The sequence below is a fragment of the Oncorhynchus mykiss genome, chromosome 23 (genome assembly GCF_057628025.1).
Source record: "Oncorhynchus mykiss isolate SJ-2025 chromosome 23, ASM5762802v1, whole genome shotgun sequence".
Classification (NCBI taxonomy): Eukaryota; Metazoa; Chordata; class Actinopteri; order Salmoniformes; family Salmonidae; genus Oncorhynchus; species Oncorhynchus mykiss.
Genome location: NC_143044.1, coordinates 30,962,609 through 30,985,652, shown reverse-complemented (window position 1 = coordinate 30,985,652; position 23,044 = coordinate 30,962,609). Strand labels below are relative to the sequence as shown.

Here is a 23,044-nt window from a genome sequence, read left to right as displayed (position 1 = left end):
TATGACGGTATAATATAGTTTTGATGCATCTATTATGACGGTATAATATAGTTTTGATGCATCTATTATGACGGTATAATATAGTTTTGATGAATGTATTATGACGGTATAATATAGTTTTGATGAATGTATTATGACGATATAATATAGTTTTGATGAATGTATTGTGACGGTATAATATAGTTTTGATGAATGTATATATTTGAGAAGGCAACTACATTTTGAAAACGCATTTTGTTTTGCAAAAGGCCAAAAACTTCTGTGTCTTGTGAACTCTGTTTTGAAAATTGAAAATGTTGTACCAAAAAATGTGTGTACGCGATTGAGAAAAACTGTAATAAACTGTAGATATACACTGCTCAAAAAAATAAAGGGAACACTAAAATAACACATCCTAGATCTGAATGAATGAAATATTCTTATTAAATACTTTTTTCTTTACATAGTTGAATGTGCTGACAACAAAATCACACAAAAATGATCAATGAAAATCAAATTTATCAACCCATGGAGGTCTGGATTTGGAGTCACACTCAAAATTAAAGTGGAAAACCACACTACAGGCTGATCCAACTTTGATATAATGTCCTTAAAACAAGTCAAAATGAGGCTCAGTAGTGTGTGTGGCCTCCACGTGCCTGTATGACCTCCCTATAACGCCTGGGCATGCTCCTGATGTGGTGGCGGATGGTCTCCTGAGGGAGCTCCTCCCAGACCTGGACTAAAGCACCCGCCAACTCCTGGACAGTCTGTGGTGCAACGTGGCGTTGGTGGATGGAGCGAGACATGATGTCCCAGATGTGCTCAATTGGATTCAGGTCTGGGGAACGGGCGGGTCAGTCCATAGCATCAATGCCTTCCTCTTGCAGGAACTGCTGACACACTCCAGCCACATGAGGTCTAGCATTGTCTTGCATTAGGAGGAACCCAGGCCCAACCGCACCAGCATATGGTCTCACAAGGGGTCTGAGGATCTCATCTCGGTACCTAATGGCAGTCAGGCTACCTCTGGCGAGCACATGGAGGGCTGTGCGGCCCCCCAAATAAATGCCACCCCACACCATGACTGACCCACCACCAAACCGGTCATGCTGGAGGATGTTGCAGGCAGCAGAACGTTCTCCACGGCATCTCCAGACTCTGTCACGTCTGTCACATGTGCTCAGTGTGAACCTGCTTTCATCTGTAAAGAGCACAGGGCGCCAGTGGCGAATTTGCCAATCTTGGTGTTCTCTGGCAAATGCCAAACATCCTGCACGGTGTTGGGCTGTAAGCACAACATACCACCCTCATGGAGTCTGTTTCTGACCGTTTGAGCAGACACATGCACATTTGTGGCCTGCTGGAGGTCATTTTGCTGGGCTCTGGCAGTGCTCCTCCTGCTCCTCCTTGCACAAAGGCGGAGGTAGCGGTCCTGCTGCTGGGTTGTTGCCCTCCTACGGCCTCCTCCACGTCTCCTGATGTACCGGCCTGTCTCCTGGTAGCGCCTCCATGCTCTGGACACTACGCTGACAGACACAGTAAACCTTCTTGCCACGGCTCGCATTGATGTGCCATCCTGGATGAGCTGCACTACCTGAGCCACTTATGTGGGTTGTAGACTCCGTATCATGCGACCACTAGAGTGAAAGCAACGCCAGCATTCAAAAGTGACCAAAACATCAGCCAGGAAGCATAGGAACTGAGAAGTGGTCTGTGGTCACCACCTTCAGAACCACTCCTTTATTGGGGGTGTCTTGCTAATTGCCTATAATTTCCACCTGTTGTCTATTCCATTTGCACAACAGCATGTGAAATGTTTTGTCAATCAGTGTTGCTTCCTAAGTGGACAGTTTGATTTCACAGAAGTGTGATTGACTTGGAGTTACATTGTGTTGTTTAAGTGTTCCCTTTATTTTTTTGAGCAGTGTATATGCCACAATACCTCCCTGTTTAACCCACACTTAACATGCACATCCCATAGACATTACAATGATCAAAGGCCAGTGTAAGTGGTGATAGTGTGTGTGTATTTGTCCATGTCTCACAGAGGGTGTGTGGGGGGATAGAGGGGGTAGAGGGATAGAGGGGGTAGAGGGATAGAGGGTGTGTGATGGATAGAGGGGGTAGAGGGATAGAGGGGGTAGAGGGATAGAGGGTGTGTGATGGATAGAGGGGGTAGAGAGATAGCGGGTGTGTGATGGATAGAGGGGGTAGAGGGATAGAGGGGGTAGAGGGATAGAGGGTGTGTGATGGATAGAGGGGGTAGAGGGATAGAGGGTGTGTGATGGATAGAGGGGGTAGGCCAATGTCAAACATCTCACATAGCTTAGATGAATTACCAGCTAAAATGAACTAGCAGCTAAACTGAACTAGCAGCTAAAATAAGCCTGTTTCAGCTAAAGGGAAATGGGTTTCGGTTCTGCTCCCCGGACAGGCACACACAAACGCGCATACACGCACGCACATACACACTCTCTCACACAAACACACACACCGATGCATGCACACAGGCGTACACACACACACACACACACGAGTGAGATACATTTTGCAGTGCAGTATGTTTCTCTGTTACAGTTGTCCCTGTTTTTTAGTTGTTTTCTTTTTTAGGTTTAGCCAAAGTTGAATTTACGCACGCACGCACGCAAGACAGACAGACACGTCAGTAATCTTCTGGCCCTGTGAATAGCATAACAACAGGCTTTAGGCTGTAACGCTGAGTCAGTTAAGGTCTTTATTACTGTAGTCTCTCTCTCTTTTCCCCCTTTCCCTCTCCTTCTCCCCCTCTCAGTAAGTGTCTTTGTTACGGTAATAGGGGTATCTTTAGACACCCAGCGCATGGACAGTTGCTAGGCAGGTTTTATGTGCACTTAGGTTGCCCCATAAAATGTACATGTATGAAATACACAAGTGGTGTAAAGTATTTAAGTAAAAATACTTTAAAGTACTACTTAAGTCGTTTTGGGGGGTATCTGTACTTTACTAATGATATTTTTGACAACTTTTACTTTTACTTTTACTTCCCAACATTCCTTAAGAAAACAATGTACATTTTACTCCATACATCCCTGATAACCAAAAGTACTCGTTATATTTCGAATGCTTAGCAGGACAGGAAAATGGTCCAGTTCACACACTTATCAAGAGAACATCCCTGGTCACCCCTACTGCCTCTGATCTGATGGACTCACTAAACACACGCTTCGTTTGGGAATGAAGTCTGAGTGTTGGAATGTTCCCCTCGCTATCCGTAAATTTAAATAACAAGGAATTTGTGCAGTTTGGTTTTCTTAATATAAAGAATGTTAAATTATTTATACTTTTACTTTTGATACTTAAGTAAATTAACTCAGCAAAAAAAGAAACGTCCTCTCACTGTCAACTGCGTTTCTTTTTAGCAAACTTAACATGTGTAAATATTTGTATGAACATAACAAGATTCAACAACTGAGACATAAACTGAACAAGTTCCACAGACATGTGGCTAACAGAAATTGAATAATGTGTCCCTGAACAAAGGGGGGGTCAAAATCAAAAGTAACAGTCAATATCTGGTTTGGCCACCAGCTGTACTGCAGTGCATCTCCTCCTCATGGACTGCACCAGATTTGCCAATTCTTGCTGTGAGATGCTACTCCACTCTTCCACCAAGGCACCTGCAAGTTCCCGGACATTCTGGGGGGAATGGCCATAGCCCTCACCCTCCGATCCAACAGGTCCCGAGACGTGCTCAATGGGATTGAGATCCGGGCTCTGCATTGTCATGCTGGAGGGTCATGTCAGGATGAGCCTGCGGGAAGGATACCACATGAGGGAGGAGGATGTCTTTCCTGTAACGCACAGAGTTGAGATATCCTGCAATGACAACAAGCTCAGTCCGATGATGCTGTGACTGACACACTGCCTCAGACCATGACGGAACCTCCACCTCCAAATCAATCCCGCTTCAGAGTACAGGCCTCGGTGTAACGCTCATTCCTTCGATGATAAACGCAAATCCGACCATCACCCCTGGTGAGACAAACCCGCGACTCATCAGTGAAGAGCACATTTTGCCAGTCCTGTCTGGTCCAGCGACGATAGGTTTGTGCCCATAGGCAACGTTGTTGCCGGTGATGTCTGGTGAGGACCTGCCTTACAACAGGCCTACAAGCCCTCAGTCCAGCCTCTCTCAGCCTATTGCGGACAGTCTGAGTACTGATGGAGGGATTGTGCGTTCCTGGTGTAACTCCGGCAGTTGTTGTTGCCATCCTGTACCTGTCCTGCAGGTGTGATGTTTGGATGTACAGATCCTGTGCAGGTGTTGTTACACGTGGTCTGCCACTGTGAGGACAATCAGCTGTCCGTCCTGTCTCCGTGTAGCGCTGTCTTAGGTGTCTCACAGTACGGACATTGCAATTTATTGTCCTGGCCAAATCTGCAGTCCTCATGCCTCCTTGCAGCATGCCTAAGGCACGTTCACACAGATGAGCAGGGACCCTGGGCATCTTCCTTTTGGTGTTTTTCAGAGTCAGTAGAAACGCCTGGGAAATGGTTTATGGTTCATTATAAAAGCATGGGAAACAGTGTTTAAGCCCTTTACAATGAAGATATTTGAAAGACTGGGTCCTGAAAAAGAGACATTTCTTTTTTTGCTGAGTTTATTAGCAGTTATATGTACTCTTATATTACTGGGTGACTTTCACTTTTACTTGAGTTATTTTATGGCAATTGGGTACTTTTTCCACCACTGGAATACACAAATGAAAGGTATCCATTTAGACTTTCACTGATACTAAGCTTATCTCTGTCTCTGTTTAATGTCTCTCTTTCTCCATCCTTCCATCTCTCTCTTTGGCTCCTTTACACTTCACCTCTTCTATATTTTTACTATCATTCTCTCTCTCTCTTGTCTCTCTCTCTCTCTCCCTTTCTCTCTCTCTCTGTGTCTTTCTGTCTTTCTGTGTCTTTCTGTCTTGCTCTGTCTCTCTTTGTCTCACTCCGTCTGTCTCTCTCTCCCTCATTCTCTTTCTCTCAGGTGGCTCAGTTGTTATTGAGCAGTAACATGGTGGTAGCTCTGTTGGAGGGGGAGGGTCTAGACTCTACCTCCTCCAACACACCCCTTCACCTGGCCGCTCGCAATGGACACAAAGACATCATCAGGTGAGAGGAGTTGCTGTCCTTGACCGTGTGTGTGTGCATGTGTGTGTTGACATTGCGTAAATGGGATATCCACCCTCGAACCCCATAACCTCCAGGGTCTCTTACATGCTGTTAATGATTCCCTTCCTACTTAAATCACCACATTCCCAGGAGGTTATGGGGTTCCCTCCATCCGTGTTACACATTCTGCTATATATATACAGTGCCTTGCGAAAGTATTCGGCCCCCTTGAACTTTGCGACCTTTTGCCACATTTCAGGCTTCAAACATAAAGATATAAAACTGTATTTTTTTGTGAAGAATCAACAACAAGTGGGACACAATCATGAAGTGGAACGACATTTATTGGATATTTCAAACTTTTTTAACAAATCAAAAACTGAAAAATTGGGCGTGCAAAATTATTCAGCCCCCTTAAGTTAATACTTTGTAGCGCCACCTTTTGCTGCGATTACAGCTGTAAGTCGCTTGGGGTATGTCTCTATCAGTTTTGCACATCAAGAGACTGAAATATTTTCCCATTCCTCCTTGCAAAACAGCTCGAGCTCAGTGAGGTTGGATGGAGAGCATTTGTGAACAGCAGTTTTCAGTTCTTTCCACAGATTCTCGATTGGATTCAGGTCTGGACTTTGACTTGGCCATTCTAACACCTGGATATGTTTATTTTTGAACCATTCCATTGTAGATTTTGCTTTATGTTTTGGATCATTGTCTTGTTGGAAGACAAATCTCCGTCCCAGTCTCAGGTCTTTTGCAGACTCCATCAGGTTTTCTTCCAGAATGGTCCTGTATTTGGCTCCATCCATCTTCCCATCAATTTTAACCATCTTCCCTGTCCCTGCTGAAGAAAAGCAGGCCCTTCTGGAGAGAGTTTGCTGCACTGAAAGTAAAGGGGCTGAATAATTTTGCACGCCCAATTTTTCAGCTTTTGATTTGTTAAAGTTTGAAATATCCAATAAATGTCGTTCCACTTCATGATTGTGTCCCACTTGTTGTTGATTCTTCACAAAAAAATACAGTTTTATATCTTTGTTTGAAGCCTGAAATGTGGCAAAAGGTCGCAAAGTTCAAGGGGGCCGAATACTTTCGCAAGGCACTGTATGTCTCTCTCTCTCTCTCTATATATATATATATATACACTGCTCAAAAAAATAAAGGGAACACTTAAACAACACAATGTAACTCCAAGTCAATCACACTTCTGTGAAATCAAACTGTCCACTTAGGAAGCAACACTGATTTACAATAAATTTCACATGCTGTTGTGCAAATGGAATAGACAACAGGTGGAAATTATAGGCAATTAGCAAGACACCCCCAATAAAGGAGTGGTTCTGCAGGTGGGGACCACAGACCACTTCTCAGTTCCTATGCTTCCTGGCTGATGTTTTGGTCACTTTTGAATGCTGGCGGTGCTTTCACTCTAGTGGTAGCATGAGACGGAGTCTACAACCCACATAAGTGGCTCAGGTTGTGCAGCTTATCCAGGGTGGAACATCAATGCGAGCTGTGGCAAGAAGGTTTGCTGTGTCTGTCAGCGTAGTGTCCAGAGCATGGAGGCGCTACCAGGAGACAGGCCAGTACATCAGGAGACGTGGAGGAGGCCGTAGGAGGGCAACAACCCAGCAGCAGGACCGCTACCTCCGCCTTTGTGCAAGGAGTAGCAGGAGGAGCAGTGCCAGAGCCCTGCAAAATGACCTCCAGCAGGCCACAAATGTGCATGTGTCTGCTCAAACGGTCAGAAACAGACTCCATGAGGGTTGTATGAGGGCCCGACGTCCACAGGTGGGGGTTGTGCTTACAGCCCAGCAGGACGTTTTTCATTTGCCAGAGAACACCAAGATTGGCAAATTCGCCACTGGCGCCCTGTGCTCTTCACAGATGAAAGCAGGTTCACACTGAGCACATGTGACAGTCTGGAGACGCAGTGGAGAACGTTCTGCTGCCTGCAACATCCTCCAGCATGACCGGTTTGGCGGAGGGTCAGTTATGGTGTGGGGTGGCATTTCTTTGGGGGCCTCCATGTGCTCGCCAGAGGTAGCCTGACTGCCATTAGGTACCGAGATGAGATCCTCAGACCCCTTGTGAGACCATATGCTGGTGCGGTTGGCTCTGGGTTCCTCCTAATGCAAGCCAATGCTAGACTCCATGTGGCTGTAGTGTGTCAGCAGTTCCTGCAAGAGGAAGGCATTAATGCTATGGACTGGCCCGCCCATTCCCCAGACCTGAATCCAATTGAGCACATCTGGGACATCATGTCTCGCTCCATCCACCAACGCCACGTTGCACCACAGACTGTCCAGGAGTTGGCAGATGCTTTAGCCCAGGTCTGGGAGGAGATCCCTCAGGAGACCATCCGCCACCTCATCAGGAGCATGCCCAGGCGTTGTAGGGAGGTCATACAGGCACGTGGAGGCCACACACACTACTGAGCCTCATTTTGACTTGTTTTAAGGAAATTACATCAAAGTTGGATCAGCCTGTAGTGTGGTTTTCCACTTTAATTTTGAGTGTGACTCCAAATCCAGACCTCCATGGGTTGATAAATTTGATTTCCATTGATCATTTCTGTGTGATTTTGTATTTTTTTTAAAAAAGTTTTTAATAAGAATATTTCATTCATTCAGATCTAGGATGTGTTATTTTAGTGTTCCCTTAATTTTTTTGAGCAGTGTATATATGAGAGAGAGAGACAGAGTAGGAGGAAATTAAATAAAGAATGGCCCTGGAATCCCAGGCCAACCCAAAGGAGTCCCGCCGGGCAAAAACTGGTTGAATCAATGTTGTTTCCAGGTAATTTCAACCAAAACATTGTATTTGATGATGTTAAATCAACTTAGAAAATTGATTGGATTTGAAAAAGTCATCAATTTAAGGGAATTTTGCTTTAATTTCTACCATCTTTTAACCTCAATCCAACGATAGGGTGAAATTGTTGGTTAATTTCACGTTAGTTGACAACTCAGCCAAACGTAAATCTCAACTTAATGTTGAACTGACATCTGTGCCCAGTGGGGTGTCTCTTTTCCACTATTGACTTGAGCTTGGTCGAAAGGTTCATGTTTGTAAAACCTGTCACTGTATTCCCTTTAGGCGCTGGTCAAAAGTAGTTCATTATATAGGGACTAGGGTGCCATTTGGGATGCACACTTCTGCACCTTCTCTACTACATTTGTGAGACTTTAGTTCCTCATACAGATTTCTCTCACTTTAAGTTGTGTGGGTTGCTTATTTTTGTGAATGGAGGGATGGAAGATCTTAGAAAAGAGTCCGTTTGCAGTCTGTTTTCAGCTTCTCTTTTACTTCAGCCCAATGTGATTATTATACTGATGATTATACTGATTAGTATACTCTTATAAAGATGTTGAGTAACCAGCTCTCCTCCTCTTTACTCCTTTCTTCATTCCTCCTCTTCTTCCATCTCCTCACTCCTTTTCTCCTCCACTCTTTTCCCACTGCTTCCTACTTCTCACCTCTGCTCTTCCCTCTCCTCCTCCTCTTTCTATCCTTCCTCTCTTATTTTTCCCTCCTCTCCTCTCTCCTCCTCTCCTCTACCCTCCTCTACCCTCCTCTACCCCTCTCCTCTACGCCTCTCCTCTACTTATCTCCTCTACCCTCTCCTCCTCTACCCTCCTCTACTCCTCTCCTCTATCCTCATCTCCTCCTGTACCCTCATCTCCTCTACCCTCCTCTCCTCCTCTACCCTCTCCTCCTCTACCCTCTCCTCCTCTACCCTCATCTCCTCTACCCTCCCCTCCTCTCCTCTCCCCTCCTCTCCTTCCCCTCTACCCTCTCCTCCTCTTCTCCTCTTTTCTCCTCTACCCTCTCCTCCCCTCCCTTATTTTCCCAATGGTGTGGGAGTCTGTGGATAATCTCTTTGACATTCCCTCCCCATGCCAGGCATTCCCAGAGGAACACCCAGGTTCCCAGTCTGTGTCCCAAATTTTCCACATAGTGCAGAGCAATGGGCCCTGGTCAAAAGTAATGCATTATGTAGAGAATAGGTTGCCATGTAGGACGTAACCCCAGATTTCCTCCACCACATCCACAACTATCTGGATCTGATACCTTAAGCATTCCTACAGCTGGGCTCGTGTGTGTGTGTGTGTGTGTGTGTGTGTGTGTGTGTGTGTGTGTGTGTGTGTGTGTGTGTGTGTGTGTGTGTGTGTGTGTGTGTGTGTGTGTGTGTGTGTGTGTGTGTGTGTGTGTGTTGTTAGTAATGTATGTTGTGTGTAAAACCTCCTGTCTGTGTGTATTTCGTTTTCAGGTTGCTACTGAAGGCTGGTATAGACATCAACAGAGCCACTAAGGCTGGGACCTCTCTGCACGAGGCTGCCCTCTATGGCAAGACGGAAGTAGTGCACCTGCTGCTGGACGTAAGACTTAACACTACCATCTGAATCTCCTTACTGGATGCATCCCAAATGGCACCCTATTCCTTATTTAGTGCACTGCTTTCAACAGGCTCTGGACAAAAAAATAAGTGCACTACTGTATATGGGGCGGCAGGTAGCCTAGTGGTTAGAGTGTTGGATTAGTAACTGCAAGGTTGCAAGATCAAATCCCTGAGCTGACAAGGTAAAAATCTGTTGTTCTGCCCCCGAACAAGGCAGTTGTTCGGGGGCACTGTTCCTAGGCTGTCATTGAAAATAAGAATTTGTTCTTGACTGATTTGCCTAGTAAAATAAAGGTAACGTATATAGGGAATAGGGTGCCATCCACTGAGGTATCTGCTGAAGAAGCATAAGACTGGATGCAGTTTCTGTCTTATCCAAACATGACACAGACAAAGGAGTTAAGAAATAATGTGAGCTATTTTCAGTCATAAAACTGACGGTTGTTTCTTTTTTATTTAAGTATTGATGATGGGTGTACTGTAGCTTCATGCGTTGTATGCGTGTGCTTACCGTTGCCAGACAGTAGTGCTTGTTAAGTGGGAGCAAAGGGCACTGTGTCCCAGTGTGTCCCGGTGTTGTTGCTGTGTAGTTGCTGTTCATGCCCTCCCCATTGACCAATAGACTGTATGTATGTATCAAGGTGACATCTAGATGGTTATCAATATTAGTTATTTCTTGTGTAGGCTGCTTTCCTATTTGAAATAAAATCATATGAGAGAAAAAAAAATGGCATGTTAGCTACCTCTGGCGACATGACCGTGATACCCAGTAGGAAGGCAGGCACAACACCGGCGCGTCGGTCGCCTCTATCCACTCATAGTGCAGCCCAATCAGCCACGCAACATGGTCTTGAATGGCAACAAATCTGCCCAATTAGCTGATTCGCTTTCCATACACCCACTCCTTTCGACACATCCACTCACCCATACTCCAGTCACCATAATGGGCTGCAGCTACCCATCATTTTTAGGGAGTGTGTGCATGCTGTGTCTTGGAGACTAACGATGTGTGTGTGTGTGTTTGTGTGTGTGCCCGCCCATGCAGGCTGGTATTGATGTAAACCTATGTAACACGTACAACCAGACAGCTCTGGACAACGTTAACCAGTTCACCACCACATCAGCCAGCAAGGACATCAAGATACTATTGCGAGGTGAGATAGATAGGCCTCCTCTCCTACATATTACTCTCTTGGATTTCTGGACCTACCGCTCCAGTGTATATTTCCCCAGAGGGTGTATTGTTTCTTATGCATTCTCCAGTTCATGCTTTTAGACGTTATCCCCCTGGGAGTATTGCTTTGTTCTGATTTGGTCTATAATATGTAATTCCTCTCTCTCTCTCTCTCTCTCTTTCTGTCTCTCGCTGTCTCCGTCTCTCTCTATCATCTCTCTCTCTCTCTAGAAGCATTAGGGTCTCTCCAGGTGAGAGCGGTGAAGGACTACTGGAACCTTCATGACCCTACAGCCCTCAACCTCCGAGCAGGAGACCTCATTATGGTACACTAGCATGCATCTGTGTTCGTGCCTAAAAGTAAACAATCACATTTGTTCCTGCCCTGGAGGCTGAGCTGTTTTCAGAACTAGATTGAATGAGGAGGACTACTGTCTTGAGGTAGCTGCATTGTGAGGGGGAAATCTGTGTACTTGTGAGTTAGTTTCTAGAGGTTTATGGTTATGGTGTGAGGTATTTTAAAGTGTCTGACGGTAATTTGGTGTACCCTACTGTTAAGCGTGTCTGTACATTGTGGACGTTTTGTTTGTGGAGTGAGGTGTGGAGTTTTGTGGCAATTTGGTGTACTCTTGTTGTCAACGGTTTGTTTGTAATTATGGTGTGAGGTATGCTGCTCTGATGGCGGTATGTCTAGGGTTAATTGACTACACCGTGTAAGAAGTTAGAGTAGAGTTGGAGGTTGTTCTGAGGTACCTAGCAGGCAAAGACACGCTCCTGTCAGTCTGTCATTAGTTAGTGCATTCCATAGCTTGAGACATCCCCATTTGCAAGCTATGTGTGTGTGTCATTCCTTCTGTGTGCTAGCTACACTGTCTGATATTTGTTTTTGGCCCCTCTGGGCATTTGTTAAGACACGCTCAGAAATTGCGTGTGTTTGTGTATGTGCTCGCTCAGAAAGTGTGTGTGTTTGTGTATGTGCTCGCACAGAAAGTGTGTGTGTTTGTGTATGTGCTCGACCAGAAAGTATGTGTGTTTGTGTATGTGCTCGCTCAGAAAGTGTGTGTGTTTGTGTGTGTTAGCCCTTCTATTGTAGTGTTCCCTGGGGCATGTCTTCCATAGATCCACTCAGCTGGCCTGGCACACATACACAGTGAGGATGCTGTGTACTGTACCCTGTCCTGTGCCAACCCTGTCTGCCCTAGCCATCTCTAACCCTGTACACACACACAAAAGCTTGCACACACACCCTGCCCTCATTGGAATGTTAATAAGCCCATTTCCGTTACTCATATAGAGATAGATTAGGCATAAAAGACTAGATATTATGCATATGTTGGGTTTCATGTGTACAGCACAAGCAGGGTTGTATTCACTTAACAAACAGAAGAAAACAGAATGAAATGGGGAGGGACTACCTGAACTTGTCAATAAGAAACTCTTGTTATCGTTCTAAAACTGTTTGCTACTGTGTGCACTAATGACTACGACCTAGACTTCAATGTAACAGCTCTCACATCAGGTGGTGCAACCATTCTGTGGGTAGAAGTTGACCAATAACCACTTATAATCACAAATAGCACAGCTATAATGCTGAATGATGAATGGTTGATTTCAGGTGTTGGAGCAGCACATGGACGGGAGGTGGAAAGGTTATATTCATGACAACCAGAGAGGAACGGACCGGATTGGATACTTCCCTCCGTCTGTAGTGGAGGTCATCAGCAGGAGAGCAGGTATACACACACACACACACACACACACACACACATAAATCACACATGCCATAGAGTATACACCAGACACTCACGTGCCTGTATGCAGCCACAAACACATACCTTCACATTTACAGTGGCAAGAAAAAGTATGTGAACCCTTTGGAAGTATCTGGATTTCTGCATTGATTGGTCATCAAATTTGATCTGATCTTTGTCTAAGTCACAACAATACACCAACAAAGTGTGGTTAAACTAAATTATTGTATTTTTCTTGACTATATTAAATACATCATTTAAACATTCATAGGTTGGAAAAAGTAGTTGAACCCTTAGGCCTGACTCCAAAAGCTAATTGGAGTCAGGAGTCAGCTAACCTGGAGTCCAATCAATGACACGAGATTGGAGATGTTGGTTAGAGCTGTCTTGCCCTATAAAAAACGCTCCAAATTTTTTGTTTGCTATTCACAAGAAGCATTGTCTGATGTGAACCATGCCTCGAACAAACAAGATCTCAGAAGACATAATATTAAGAATTGTTGACTTGCATAAAGCTGGAAAGGGTTACAAAATTATCTCTAAAAGCCTTGATGTTCATCAGTCCACGGTAAGACAAATTGTCTAGAAATTTAGAAATTTTAGCACTGTTGCTACTCTCCCTAGGAGTGGCCATCCTTCAAAGATGACTGCAAGAGCACAGTGCAGAATGCTCAGTGAGATTAAGAAGAATCCTAGAGTGTCAGCTAAAGACTTACAGAAATCTCTGGAACATGCTAACAGCTCTGTTGACGAGTCTACAATACGTAAAACACTAAACAAGAATGGTGTTCATGGGAGGACATCACGGAAGAAGCCACTGTGGACCAAAAACCATTGCTGCACGTCTGAAGTTTGCAGAAGTGCACCTGGATGTTCCACATGATGAAACTACAGTTGAGTTGTAGGGAAGGAACACACAACACTATGTGTCAGGAGAAAAAAGGCACAGCACACCAACATCAAAACCTCATCCCAACTGTAAAGTATGGTGGATGGGAGCATCATGGTTTGGGGCTGCTTTGCTGCCTCAGGGCCTGGACAGCTTGCTATCATTGACGGCAAAATGAATTCCCAAGTTTATCAAGACATTTTGCAGGAGAATGTTAGGCTATCTGACCGCCAATTGAAGCTCAACAGAAGTTGGGTGATGCAACAGTACAACAACCCAAAACACAGAAGTAGATCAACAACAGAATGGATTCAACAGAAGAAAATACGCCTTCTGGAGTGGCCCAGTCAGAGTCCTGACTTCAACCCGATTGAGATGATGTGGCATGACCTCAAGAGAGCAGTTCACACCAGACATCCCAAGAATATTGCTGAACTGAAAGTTTTGTAAAGAGGAATGGTCCTAAATTTCTCCTGACTGTTGTGCAGGTCTGATCCGCAACTACAGAAAACATTTGGTTGCTGCCAAAGGAGGGTCCAAGGGTTCACATACTTTTCCACCCTGCACTTTGAATGTTTACACAGTGTGTTCAATAAAGACCTGAAAACGTATAATTGTTTGTGTGTTATTAGTTTAAGCAGACTGTGTTTGTCTATTGTTTTGGCCTAGATGAAGATCAGATCCAATTTTATGACCAATTTATGCAAAAAAATCCAGGTATTTCCAAAGGGTTCACATACTTTTTCTTGCCACTGTAGCTTGGTTCAACAATAGAATACCACACCAACTGTACAGCTGTAAATACCCATCGGTATACCAAACAGCTAGAGGTCCTGAAATAAACTCTGAAATTACATACACACACAGTACATACACACACACTCACGGAGGCAGACTCACAAACTCACACACACCGTTTAATCAGATTAGCAGGGCCAGATTGGGTAGTGTCAGCTCAGTTCTAAACCCCCGAGACTGCGTTAGGAGTGTGAGTGCACAAGTTTGTGTGTGTGTGAAGGGAAATCCCAGTTGAAAGCTCAGTTGAGTCGTTGACAGGTCCTTGCTACGAGAGCAAACTTATCAGAGGCGAAGTCATAAATGTGCGTGTGTTCGCCTTTGAGTGTGTGTGTGTGTATGCTGATATGTCAGCATCACGCTGCTTTCGTGGACACACACACACTGAGAGCCTGGTAAGCCTCCCTCAGCATAAGTGCTGATATGAAAGCCCTCTCTATGGCTCTATGGGAATGAAAGCTCCTGCTGAACCACTTTGCTACCACCATTTTGTCACATTCATTCACTAGCTATACATAAGGAGCTTGGGGATTCATACATATATTTAGCTGCCTTGGCGGTTTTATGAATCTGTAAGGATAGAATGCAGGATACATATCCTCGGGGTGTACTAGTTGCAAACACACACACATTCTCCGTCCTTTAATTTAGCCAGTGTTATTCACCACTAGTGGTATCCAAACTTGTGGTATCCTTAGTGAGGTCGCGGGGGAATTGCTGTGCGTTCGACAAAATTATTTTACGAGACATACAATTTCTTTTTTTAAAGATCATTTGAAAAATACTATTTTCTTGAGTAAATGTACTTACTGTTTTATTTTCATGTTGATAAGAGAGATGAAAATGTAAATGTACTGATTTTAAGGTTGTCATTAGATTTGGGGTGTTTTGGGGTCACCAGAAATTCTGGCGAATAAAATGGCGTCCCCACAGAAACAATTTGAATACCATCGCTTTAAGCTCTGTGGTTGTGTTTTGCTTATGGTCTGCAGGGGGTACTCTCTCACGTCAGGTCTCATTGCCAAGCCAACGGCAGCAGCACTTCCTGTCCAGAGCTCCTCCCACCAGTATTGGCTCTACCCCCCAGACTGATGACTCCTACACCTTGTACTACGGCCACGCAGGTAAACACAAGCATGCACACACCTTCACACACACGCCAGTGTTAATTCCATCAACAATAACTATGACAAAAAATGCTTTTCAACGACCAATCTTTCCTGACTAAAACTATGACAATCATGAGAAGAGATGCCCTGGAAAAATCACTAACTATTACAAATTACTTTTCATTTTAGTCACGGAAAATGTGACGAGACAATAATTCCACGTGAGACTAAGGTGCATTTGACATGAAGCTCATTTTCATCTGTTTGGCCCAATCATTGAATGCAATCCTCTCATTGGCAGAATTGACATCTGATTTGATTGAGCTGATCTGCGCAGCTCTTCCACACAGCTCCCAGGCGTTCTCTTCAGTCACCCCTAAATCTTTTGAACTGATGCAAAGCCAGGACACTTGACTTGTAACTAACCTCAACTAGAAACAATCATGTTTACTCTCTATCTTACTATCATGTAGGCTATTTTTGCTTTGATCACTTCAGAAGCTCTACTTTTTGTTATTCATTCAGATGCGGTTTCTCGCCGTCCACAAACGTGAGTTGCGGTTGCTTTTTTCCTATGGGAAAAACAAATATTTGTTATTTGTTGGAAATCAGGAGTACAGTAATACTTCTGGCATTTCTTGAAAGATCAAATTATCCTCTTTTCAAGGAAACCAATATTATTTACTCCCATGACAGTTATGATTGGGGAAAAATCAGAGCTGTAAATTGGGGGAAAACATCTGAGCTGTAAATTGTTTAACCTGTAGCCAAGGCTTTGTAGTATGTGGTTAATTATAGCTGGCATTGGTTACAATCTGTCACAATACCAATGTTGCCAGCTAAGGTATACAAGGAGATAGTTGGCCTAGTTGGACAAGGCTATCTGAATGTGCACATGATGGAAGTTAGACGTGGTCTAAATATTAATTATTTAATAGAAAAAAAATCACTGACCATGAATTTACTAAAATGGCTGTGACTAAGGGAGTGGAAGCTATTATGTGCATGTTGGAAGTTAAGTTAGAGGTTTATGTGAAATCTACAATGCCTAAAATAGGACAGAAATTACTGACTAAAACTAGACTAAAATTGTCCAGAGTTTTAGTCAACTGATAATAACTAAAACTAAGAAGGGTGAAATGGGACTAAGACTAAAATGTATTTTAATCATAAAGACTCAAACTAAATCTAAAATAGGTGACAGTTATTTACAGATGTTCTCGACCTCTACTACTTCTCTCCATCCACTAAGTCAATTTTGTGGAAACAAAGTAGCCTATTGTTTCCATTGGGGCCCTGACAACCCCCCAATACCCCCACCCCCTACTCCATACCCGCCTTAGTCCCGCTGAGAGTCACCCTGGAGTCCTCTGACCCCGCTCTCCCCCATGACCCCCACTCCCCAGCACACCTCCACCAGCCCTGGCTTACAGTATGTGTTTTTGTTAGGTACCTGTACACCTGGCAGTCTCCTTTCAGCCCCAGCTAGTCCTGCTAGCCCCAGTGAGGACATATGGGTCCTCAGGAACTCTCACACTGGTAAGAGTGTGTGTACCCAGCTACCCAATTACCCAGACTACCTCGTGCCCCTCTGTTTACCCACTCTGCTAGATGTACCACCCTCTCCCCATCATAAAGTCCAAATTAATGCCTCCATCCCCACCTAAAGACCCATGCTGCCGACCTGTTCCCCTCCAAGTGTCCTGTCCATGTGTCCAGTCCATTCCCAGCTGATTCCCTGATCTTGACCCAATCGTGTACTGTACACTTCTCCACTGATCCTCTCTTTCTGTCTTCCTTTCTCTCCCTCCCTGACGAGGGGTGACAGTGCCCATGGAAGCAAACTTTGCCACAATGTTATACTCCCTCCCTCTCTCCTCATTCTCCCTCTAGCAGGAGACAGGAACAGTGTTGGCAGTGCAGGCAGCAGTGCAGGTAGTGTGGGCAGCAGTCGTAGTGCTGGCAGCGGGCAGAGCTCCGAGAACAGTTTTGGACAGAACGGGTCACACACTCGCCAAACCGCAGCCACATTGGGTTCCTACATGGCCAAGGTGAGCACAGTGACCTGGCAATTATTTTTGAAATGTTATAGATATCACTAGCTGAAATAAAGGTTACACTTGGTTGCAGGAAAAAAATATAGAAAGTATATTCACCTTATTAACAGTCATATATATATATATATAAACCACAAATAGCTGAACAAGGTCTTCCTCTTTCTGTGTGTAGCTGGCTCCCTCTGCTGGTGAATCAGAACAGCAGTTTCGCTCAGTAGGACCAGTCCACAGCAAACAACCTGATGGATCTACAGGTTAGTTACACTACTGTGCACCAGGGTTAGGGTCAATTCCATTTCAATTCCGGAAGTACACTGCAATTCCAATTCTCTTGAATACTTTTCAATTAGCAACATTTGGAAATAGAATTAGATTTTCTTTCTGAATTGAAATGGAATTGACCACACTGCTACTTTACACTACTTACCCTTCTGCTCTACCCTCCTCTAATCTCTTCCCTTTCCCTTCAACTCTTTATCTATTTATACTCAGCATTTTCCCATGCCAACCCCACAGACATTTTGTCTGTAATTTTCAGTCAATACAGTATATTCTGTATGCCTTTTTGTCTGTTAACTAGCTGTATTCAGTCTACGAGGTCAGACGATCCACCTTCTAGCCCAGGCCAGGCCAATAGTAGCTAGCTACAGCCACAGGGCAGTGGGGAAATGAGAAAGAAATACAGTGCTTACCCCTCTACATCAACAATTCATAAACCAGCTTTCTACACAGCCGATAAACACAGAAACTTACCTCTCCACAAACCAATATAGACAACGGATCTCCTCACTATAAACCAATAAAATACATGAGGAGATTTCAGCTCCAGCTCACCTCACTGCAAAACATAAAAGACAGAGGTTGGGTCCCAAATGGCATTGCCCATAGGTCTCTGGTCAAAAGTAGTGCACTATATAGGAAATAGGTTACCATTTGGGATACAGACAGAAGCTCAGCTCTCTACAGAAGCAATAAAAAGAGACACAGTGAGTCTTTGGTCTCTCATCTGTGGGTTCGGGGTAGGACAAGAGGAAAGAGAGATACAGGTATTCTGTCAGCTTACAGTGTTCTGCTGAGTAAGGCCTGAACAAACCGCTATCAGCTGCTCCTGACCTGGAAGGGAGGAGGAAGGGATGGAGAGAGACAACAACAGAAATACTTCACCAGGACAGAGAGAGGGAGTGGTTAAGAGAGAAAGGGGAGGAGACAGACAGAGAAAGTCAGTGAGAGAGAATAACAAAACATAGTCTGTGTGTGTGAGAGAGAGTCAGAATAGAGGGAGACATTGGAGATGGGTTGAAAGAGAAGAAAGAGAATTACAGAAGCCAGATGAGAGAGAGAGAGAGAGAGAGAGAGATGTTTATGACTCAGTTTCACAGAGGCAGAAAGATGAGGTGCAAAAAGACAGGAGCTCCACCACTTTCCTTGTTCCAGAGGGGTAAGACTTAGTTCTCCTGGCCAGTCCTTGTTATTATCTACAATCTCTTCAGCTATTAATTACTCTTATTTTAGTGTGATTATAATTTTACTGGAGACGTTTACCAGTGTTTGTTGTTTGATCTAAACAACTTGGAGAAACAGTGGGGAAAAAGTCCTCAAATGTAGTGAGGCAGAGAGCCAGGGTGAAAAGGTTTCATCTCTATTTTCAGGCTAAATGTAGCAAGTTAGAAGATAAGGTTATTTTGGCAGGTTGACGTTTATTGGGATGAGTCTTGTCCTGGAGGCAGAACTGAGCGATATCCGCTAGATGGGCCAGCTTTTAAAGTAAAAATTGGCTATATTGTAAAGATGAATGAAAACAAAATATTGCTTTTTGCCATAATTTAAGGTTAGGGTTAAGCATTAGGGTTAGCAGTGTGGTTAGGGTTAGTTTTCAAATGAGATGTTGTGGCCGTGCCAGCTCGTGACAACTCTGCAGAGCTGCCTCCAAAAGATTAAATGACGAAAAACGCTAACCTTCATTATTGTAGCTAAATACATGGGGTCCATACTTGCAAACATTATTCAAAGTTTGAGATGCACGTGATACAACGCTATATGTTAGCTGTCTGGCTCATTTAGTTCTATGCTGTAACAAATTCCTCATCAGCCTATCAAAGATCTTAGACTTTATATCCACCAACCAATGGCATTTCTTAAAATAGGTCAATTTGGTCACCAGAGGGATATTTTAAACCTCCACATTCAAGGTTTACTTGGTCTAGAAAGTTTAGTCCCAATATTGCCAGATGCATTAGGCACAATTCGAAAGGCATGTTCTCGCATATATGACAAAAGTCGCACCCTTTTGCTTAACACACATCCATGTGCTTTTACTGGAAAAACAAAGGTCTACACAACATTTAAGTTACTCAAATATCTGTCATGTACCACTAATACCATCGCTACTGGATGGCGTATTCCGCTAAGGTGATTGACTGTATCTTCGGGGTGCAGTAACATGCTAAGTAGACCGTGAACGCGCCACCGAAGGCATGTTGATTTTGTCCATCCACACTAGACGTGGGTTCGAGACCCTTCGCGTCAAGCTTGATTATTAAGGAAAAAACTGTTCACTGCTGGTCCTTGATGCTCAATTCAAATAACGCATATGTGATTAATTTAATAATGCATATAAAACGTTTTACATGTAAGTGTAGCCTACATAAGAAATTAAGTGGTGTTTTTAGTCTAACAGTAACGTTACACTATGCTATTATATTCGGTATGTTCGGCCTTGGCAGAATACAAATGAATCATTAAGTTATTGCGGGACATTTATTCAGCTTTGATCTAAACTTTATTAAAGACCAGCATTCTCAGAAGTGACAGAGTATCGCTCTGGTGCTCTCCGGCAGTTCTAACGTTTCACCTCTGTAGGTATCGGTCTACAAGAGGGACTCCAAGAAGCTCCTCATTAAATATATTTATATACAAGGTTTTGGCTGCACTTCCCTTCTCAACAAACTATGAAAATAAATGTAATTCTACATTTCAAAGGATAAAGCTATATCTCACCGGGGATTCAAATTTACGGCAAAAAATAGCATGCTACACTGCGAGTTATTGGTCCAGTAGAAATGTGTGTGTTGGTGTCATTTGACAAGTCTTCTATCGTGTCCATCCACGTAAACATGTGTAATTGGCTGATGCAGAATTTGTTACCGGACATAATCACTGCCCCCTGGCCAGGTTAGCATAGTGCTAAATGTGACAGGTTATGTAATGGGAACAACTATGTAGCGTTTTATCACGTGCAACTACGTGGAGAATTTTAATTGTTAGATGCGTATTTTAAACATTTCTAATGTTCTTAAGTATGGACCCATAGAGTTGTGTTTACTAAAGTGTGTTTTGTTTGTTTACTTCTTCACCTGAGCATTTTTTTTCTGCTGTTCTGCGGTGAATATGTTTTTACTCCGGGTTTTTGTAGTGAGACAGTGCTAGATAATTAGGATACACATTTCTGATCAGCAGTATTGTTGTGCCATAGAGCCCCACAATGCATTGCTCTTTACAGTACTGTAATATATAATTCCAGTAGCTAACTGTAACATTGATGTAAGTTTACAGCAACATTTTTAGTGTGGGTATGGTCATGTCTGTGTGTAAGACTGGCACAGACAGGGTCCTATTCAGTCAGTCCTGCACTGTAGTCCTTTCATTCAAGTGTCATGTTCTGTTTTCAGAACCGGTAGATGTGATACATGAGGGGGGTGCTGTTCAGGCAGCGTTCTTATAAACCGATAAAGGTGTGCTACACTACTTTGTCAGCCTTGTGAGTAGAAGCATGTGTGTGTTTTGGATGTAGGGGTTGATGAGGTGCGTACAGACACAAACACATGGGCCAAATACCTCTCACTCAGGTGCTTTCTTCACCTCTGGAGGGGGGATGGGGCCCAGACATGTTTGGAATGAAGGAGAGAGGGAAGGGAGGGAGGGAGGAGAGAGGTTGGGATCAAAACCCTTGCCCCAGGGGAAAGAGAGAGAGACAGAGAGGAATGGTGAAGATGCATTCTTCAGTGAGCTGCAGTAATCTGTTGACTGATCCTACAGATCTACAAGATAATACAGCCTTACCTTGGTCCTTCATTCAGCTTGCTGTTACAGTAGTAGGCTGTTAGTGATACACCGCTGAGTGTACAAAACATTAAGAACACCTGCTTTTTCCTGGACATAGACTGACCAGGTGAATCCAGGTGAAAGCTAGGATCCCTTATTGATGTCACTTGTTAAATCCACTTCAATCAGTGCAGATGAAAGGGAGGAGGCAGTTTAAAGAAGGATTTTTAAGCCTTGAGACAATTGAGACATGGATTGTGTATGTGTGCCATTCAGATGACATGAGGCTGTTTTGATGGCAATATTGGGAAGGCGTTCCTAATGTTTGGTGTACTCAATGTATATGCCATTTTAGCAGACACTTTTATCCAAAGGGACAAAGTAATGCGTGCATACATTTTTTACCTATGGGTGGTCCCAAGTGATCTGTGACTTCTGTGCATTGATTTTGGTGATTTTGGAATCTTTCCCTCTCTCTCTCTCTCTCTTTCCCAGGTGGTCCGCGTCATCAGGTCAGCGGTGGTACTCGGTCAGGGGAGCAGGGTGGCTTCATGCGTCCAGATCAGCTCCTGGAGGGCAGGGTGAGTTGAGTGTGTGTGTGTGTGTGTGTGTCACATGAGGCTGCTGAGGGGAGTGGTATGGAATGGTATCAAACACATGGAAACCATTTGATTTGATGAGTGCAATTACCAATACATTTATTCTGTTCCAGCCAATACTAAGAGCCCGTCCTCCCCAATTAAGGTGCCACCAACCTCATGTGGTTTGGTTGTGGATGTGTGATAACCTTCTGTTCTCTGTCTATAGGACTCTGAGGCCATCTACCAATGGCTGTGTGAGTTCCAGCTGGAGAGCTACACTGCTAACTTCCTTACAACAGGATACGATGTGCCTACTATCAGTAGGATGACCCCAGAGGTCAGACGCTGGATTGTATTACCCCATTCACACATTTACCTCTTTTTAGGTCAACATAATTAACGGGCATGGATGAATGTGTTCTGTAGTCATTTTTATCATTGACAGCCTAGTCGTGGGGCTTTCTAACCTGGTGTGTCTCTCTCCAGGACCTGACAGCTATCGGTGTGACCAAGCCAGGCCACCGTAAGAAGATCTCCATGGAGATAGGCAACCTAAACATCCCAGAATGGCTACCTGACTACATCCCTGTAAGAGACTTTCACATGACCTTTGCACTCTGTACACAGTTATGGCTGATAACAACAAGCCTTTGATAGACTGCACATCTCTCTCTCTCTATGTCATTAATAATAATTCGTTCTTTGTGTTTCATGTACACCTTTACAATCAGCAGTAACTGTGTTTTGTCGTACAACCATTGGACAAGAAGTACACCCTCTGTCCCTCTGTCTTTCTCTCTCTGTCTCACTCTCTCTCTGTCTCACTCTATTGAATAAATGCTGTTTCTTTGTTTCCTCGCCATCTCTCTCTCATTCTCTCTGTCAGTCTGAGCTGTCAGAGTGGTTGAGTGCGATTGGTCTCCCTCAGTACCAGAAAAGACTGTGTGAGAACGGTTATGACACCATCAGCATCGTCAAGGATATCACATGGGAAGACTTATCAGAGATAGGAATCACTAAACTGGGTAAGGGATTTTCACACGCACGGGGACACACACTGCAGATGCACTGACACTAAGCAAGGTCATCTGTCTGTCAGAAGGGTGTGTGAGAGCTCTTGGACACAT

At 44.0% G+C, this 23,044-nt stretch overlaps 1 protein-coding gene across 8 annotated transcripts in view; it reads left to right on the top strand.

Moving 5' to 3' along the window:
- LOC110502760 (caskin-2) overlaps window positions 1-23,044 on the top strand; it is a 74,377-nt gene that overhangs the window by 47,249 nt on the left and 4,084 nt on the right. For 3 of the 8 annotated variants that reach the window (XM_090217276.1, XM_021581027.3, XM_036960457.2), the window contains 13 exons: window positions 5,000-5,124; window positions 9,392-9,500; window positions 10,566-10,674; window positions 10,926-11,020; window positions 12,310-12,427; window positions 15,122-15,253; window positions 16,688-16,777; window positions 17,132-17,289; window positions 17,468-17,549; window positions 21,832-21,917; window positions 22,144-22,254; window positions 22,404-22,505; window positions 22,804-22,942. In XM_090217276.1, coding sequence (XP_090073402.1) covers window positions 5,000-5,124; window positions 9,392-9,500; window positions 10,566-10,674; window positions 10,926-11,020; window positions 12,310-12,427; window positions 15,122-15,253; window positions 16,688-16,777; window positions 17,132-17,289; window positions 17,468-17,549; window positions 21,832-21,917; window positions 22,144-22,254; window positions 22,404-22,505; window positions 22,804-22,942 — 1,456 coding nt within the window. Of the gene's footprint in view, window positions 1-4,999; window positions 5,125-9,391; window positions 9,501-10,565; window positions 10,675-10,925; window positions 11,021-12,309; window positions 12,428-15,121; window positions 15,254-16,687; window positions 16,778-17,131; window positions 17,290-17,467; window positions 17,550-18,540; window positions 18,734-21,831; window positions 21,918-22,143; window positions 22,255-22,403; window positions 22,506-22,803; window positions 22,943-23,044 lie in introns of those variants that run through there. The other 5 variants (XM_090217278.1, XM_021581028.3, XM_090217277.1 and 2 more) reach the window with 3 other exon arrangements.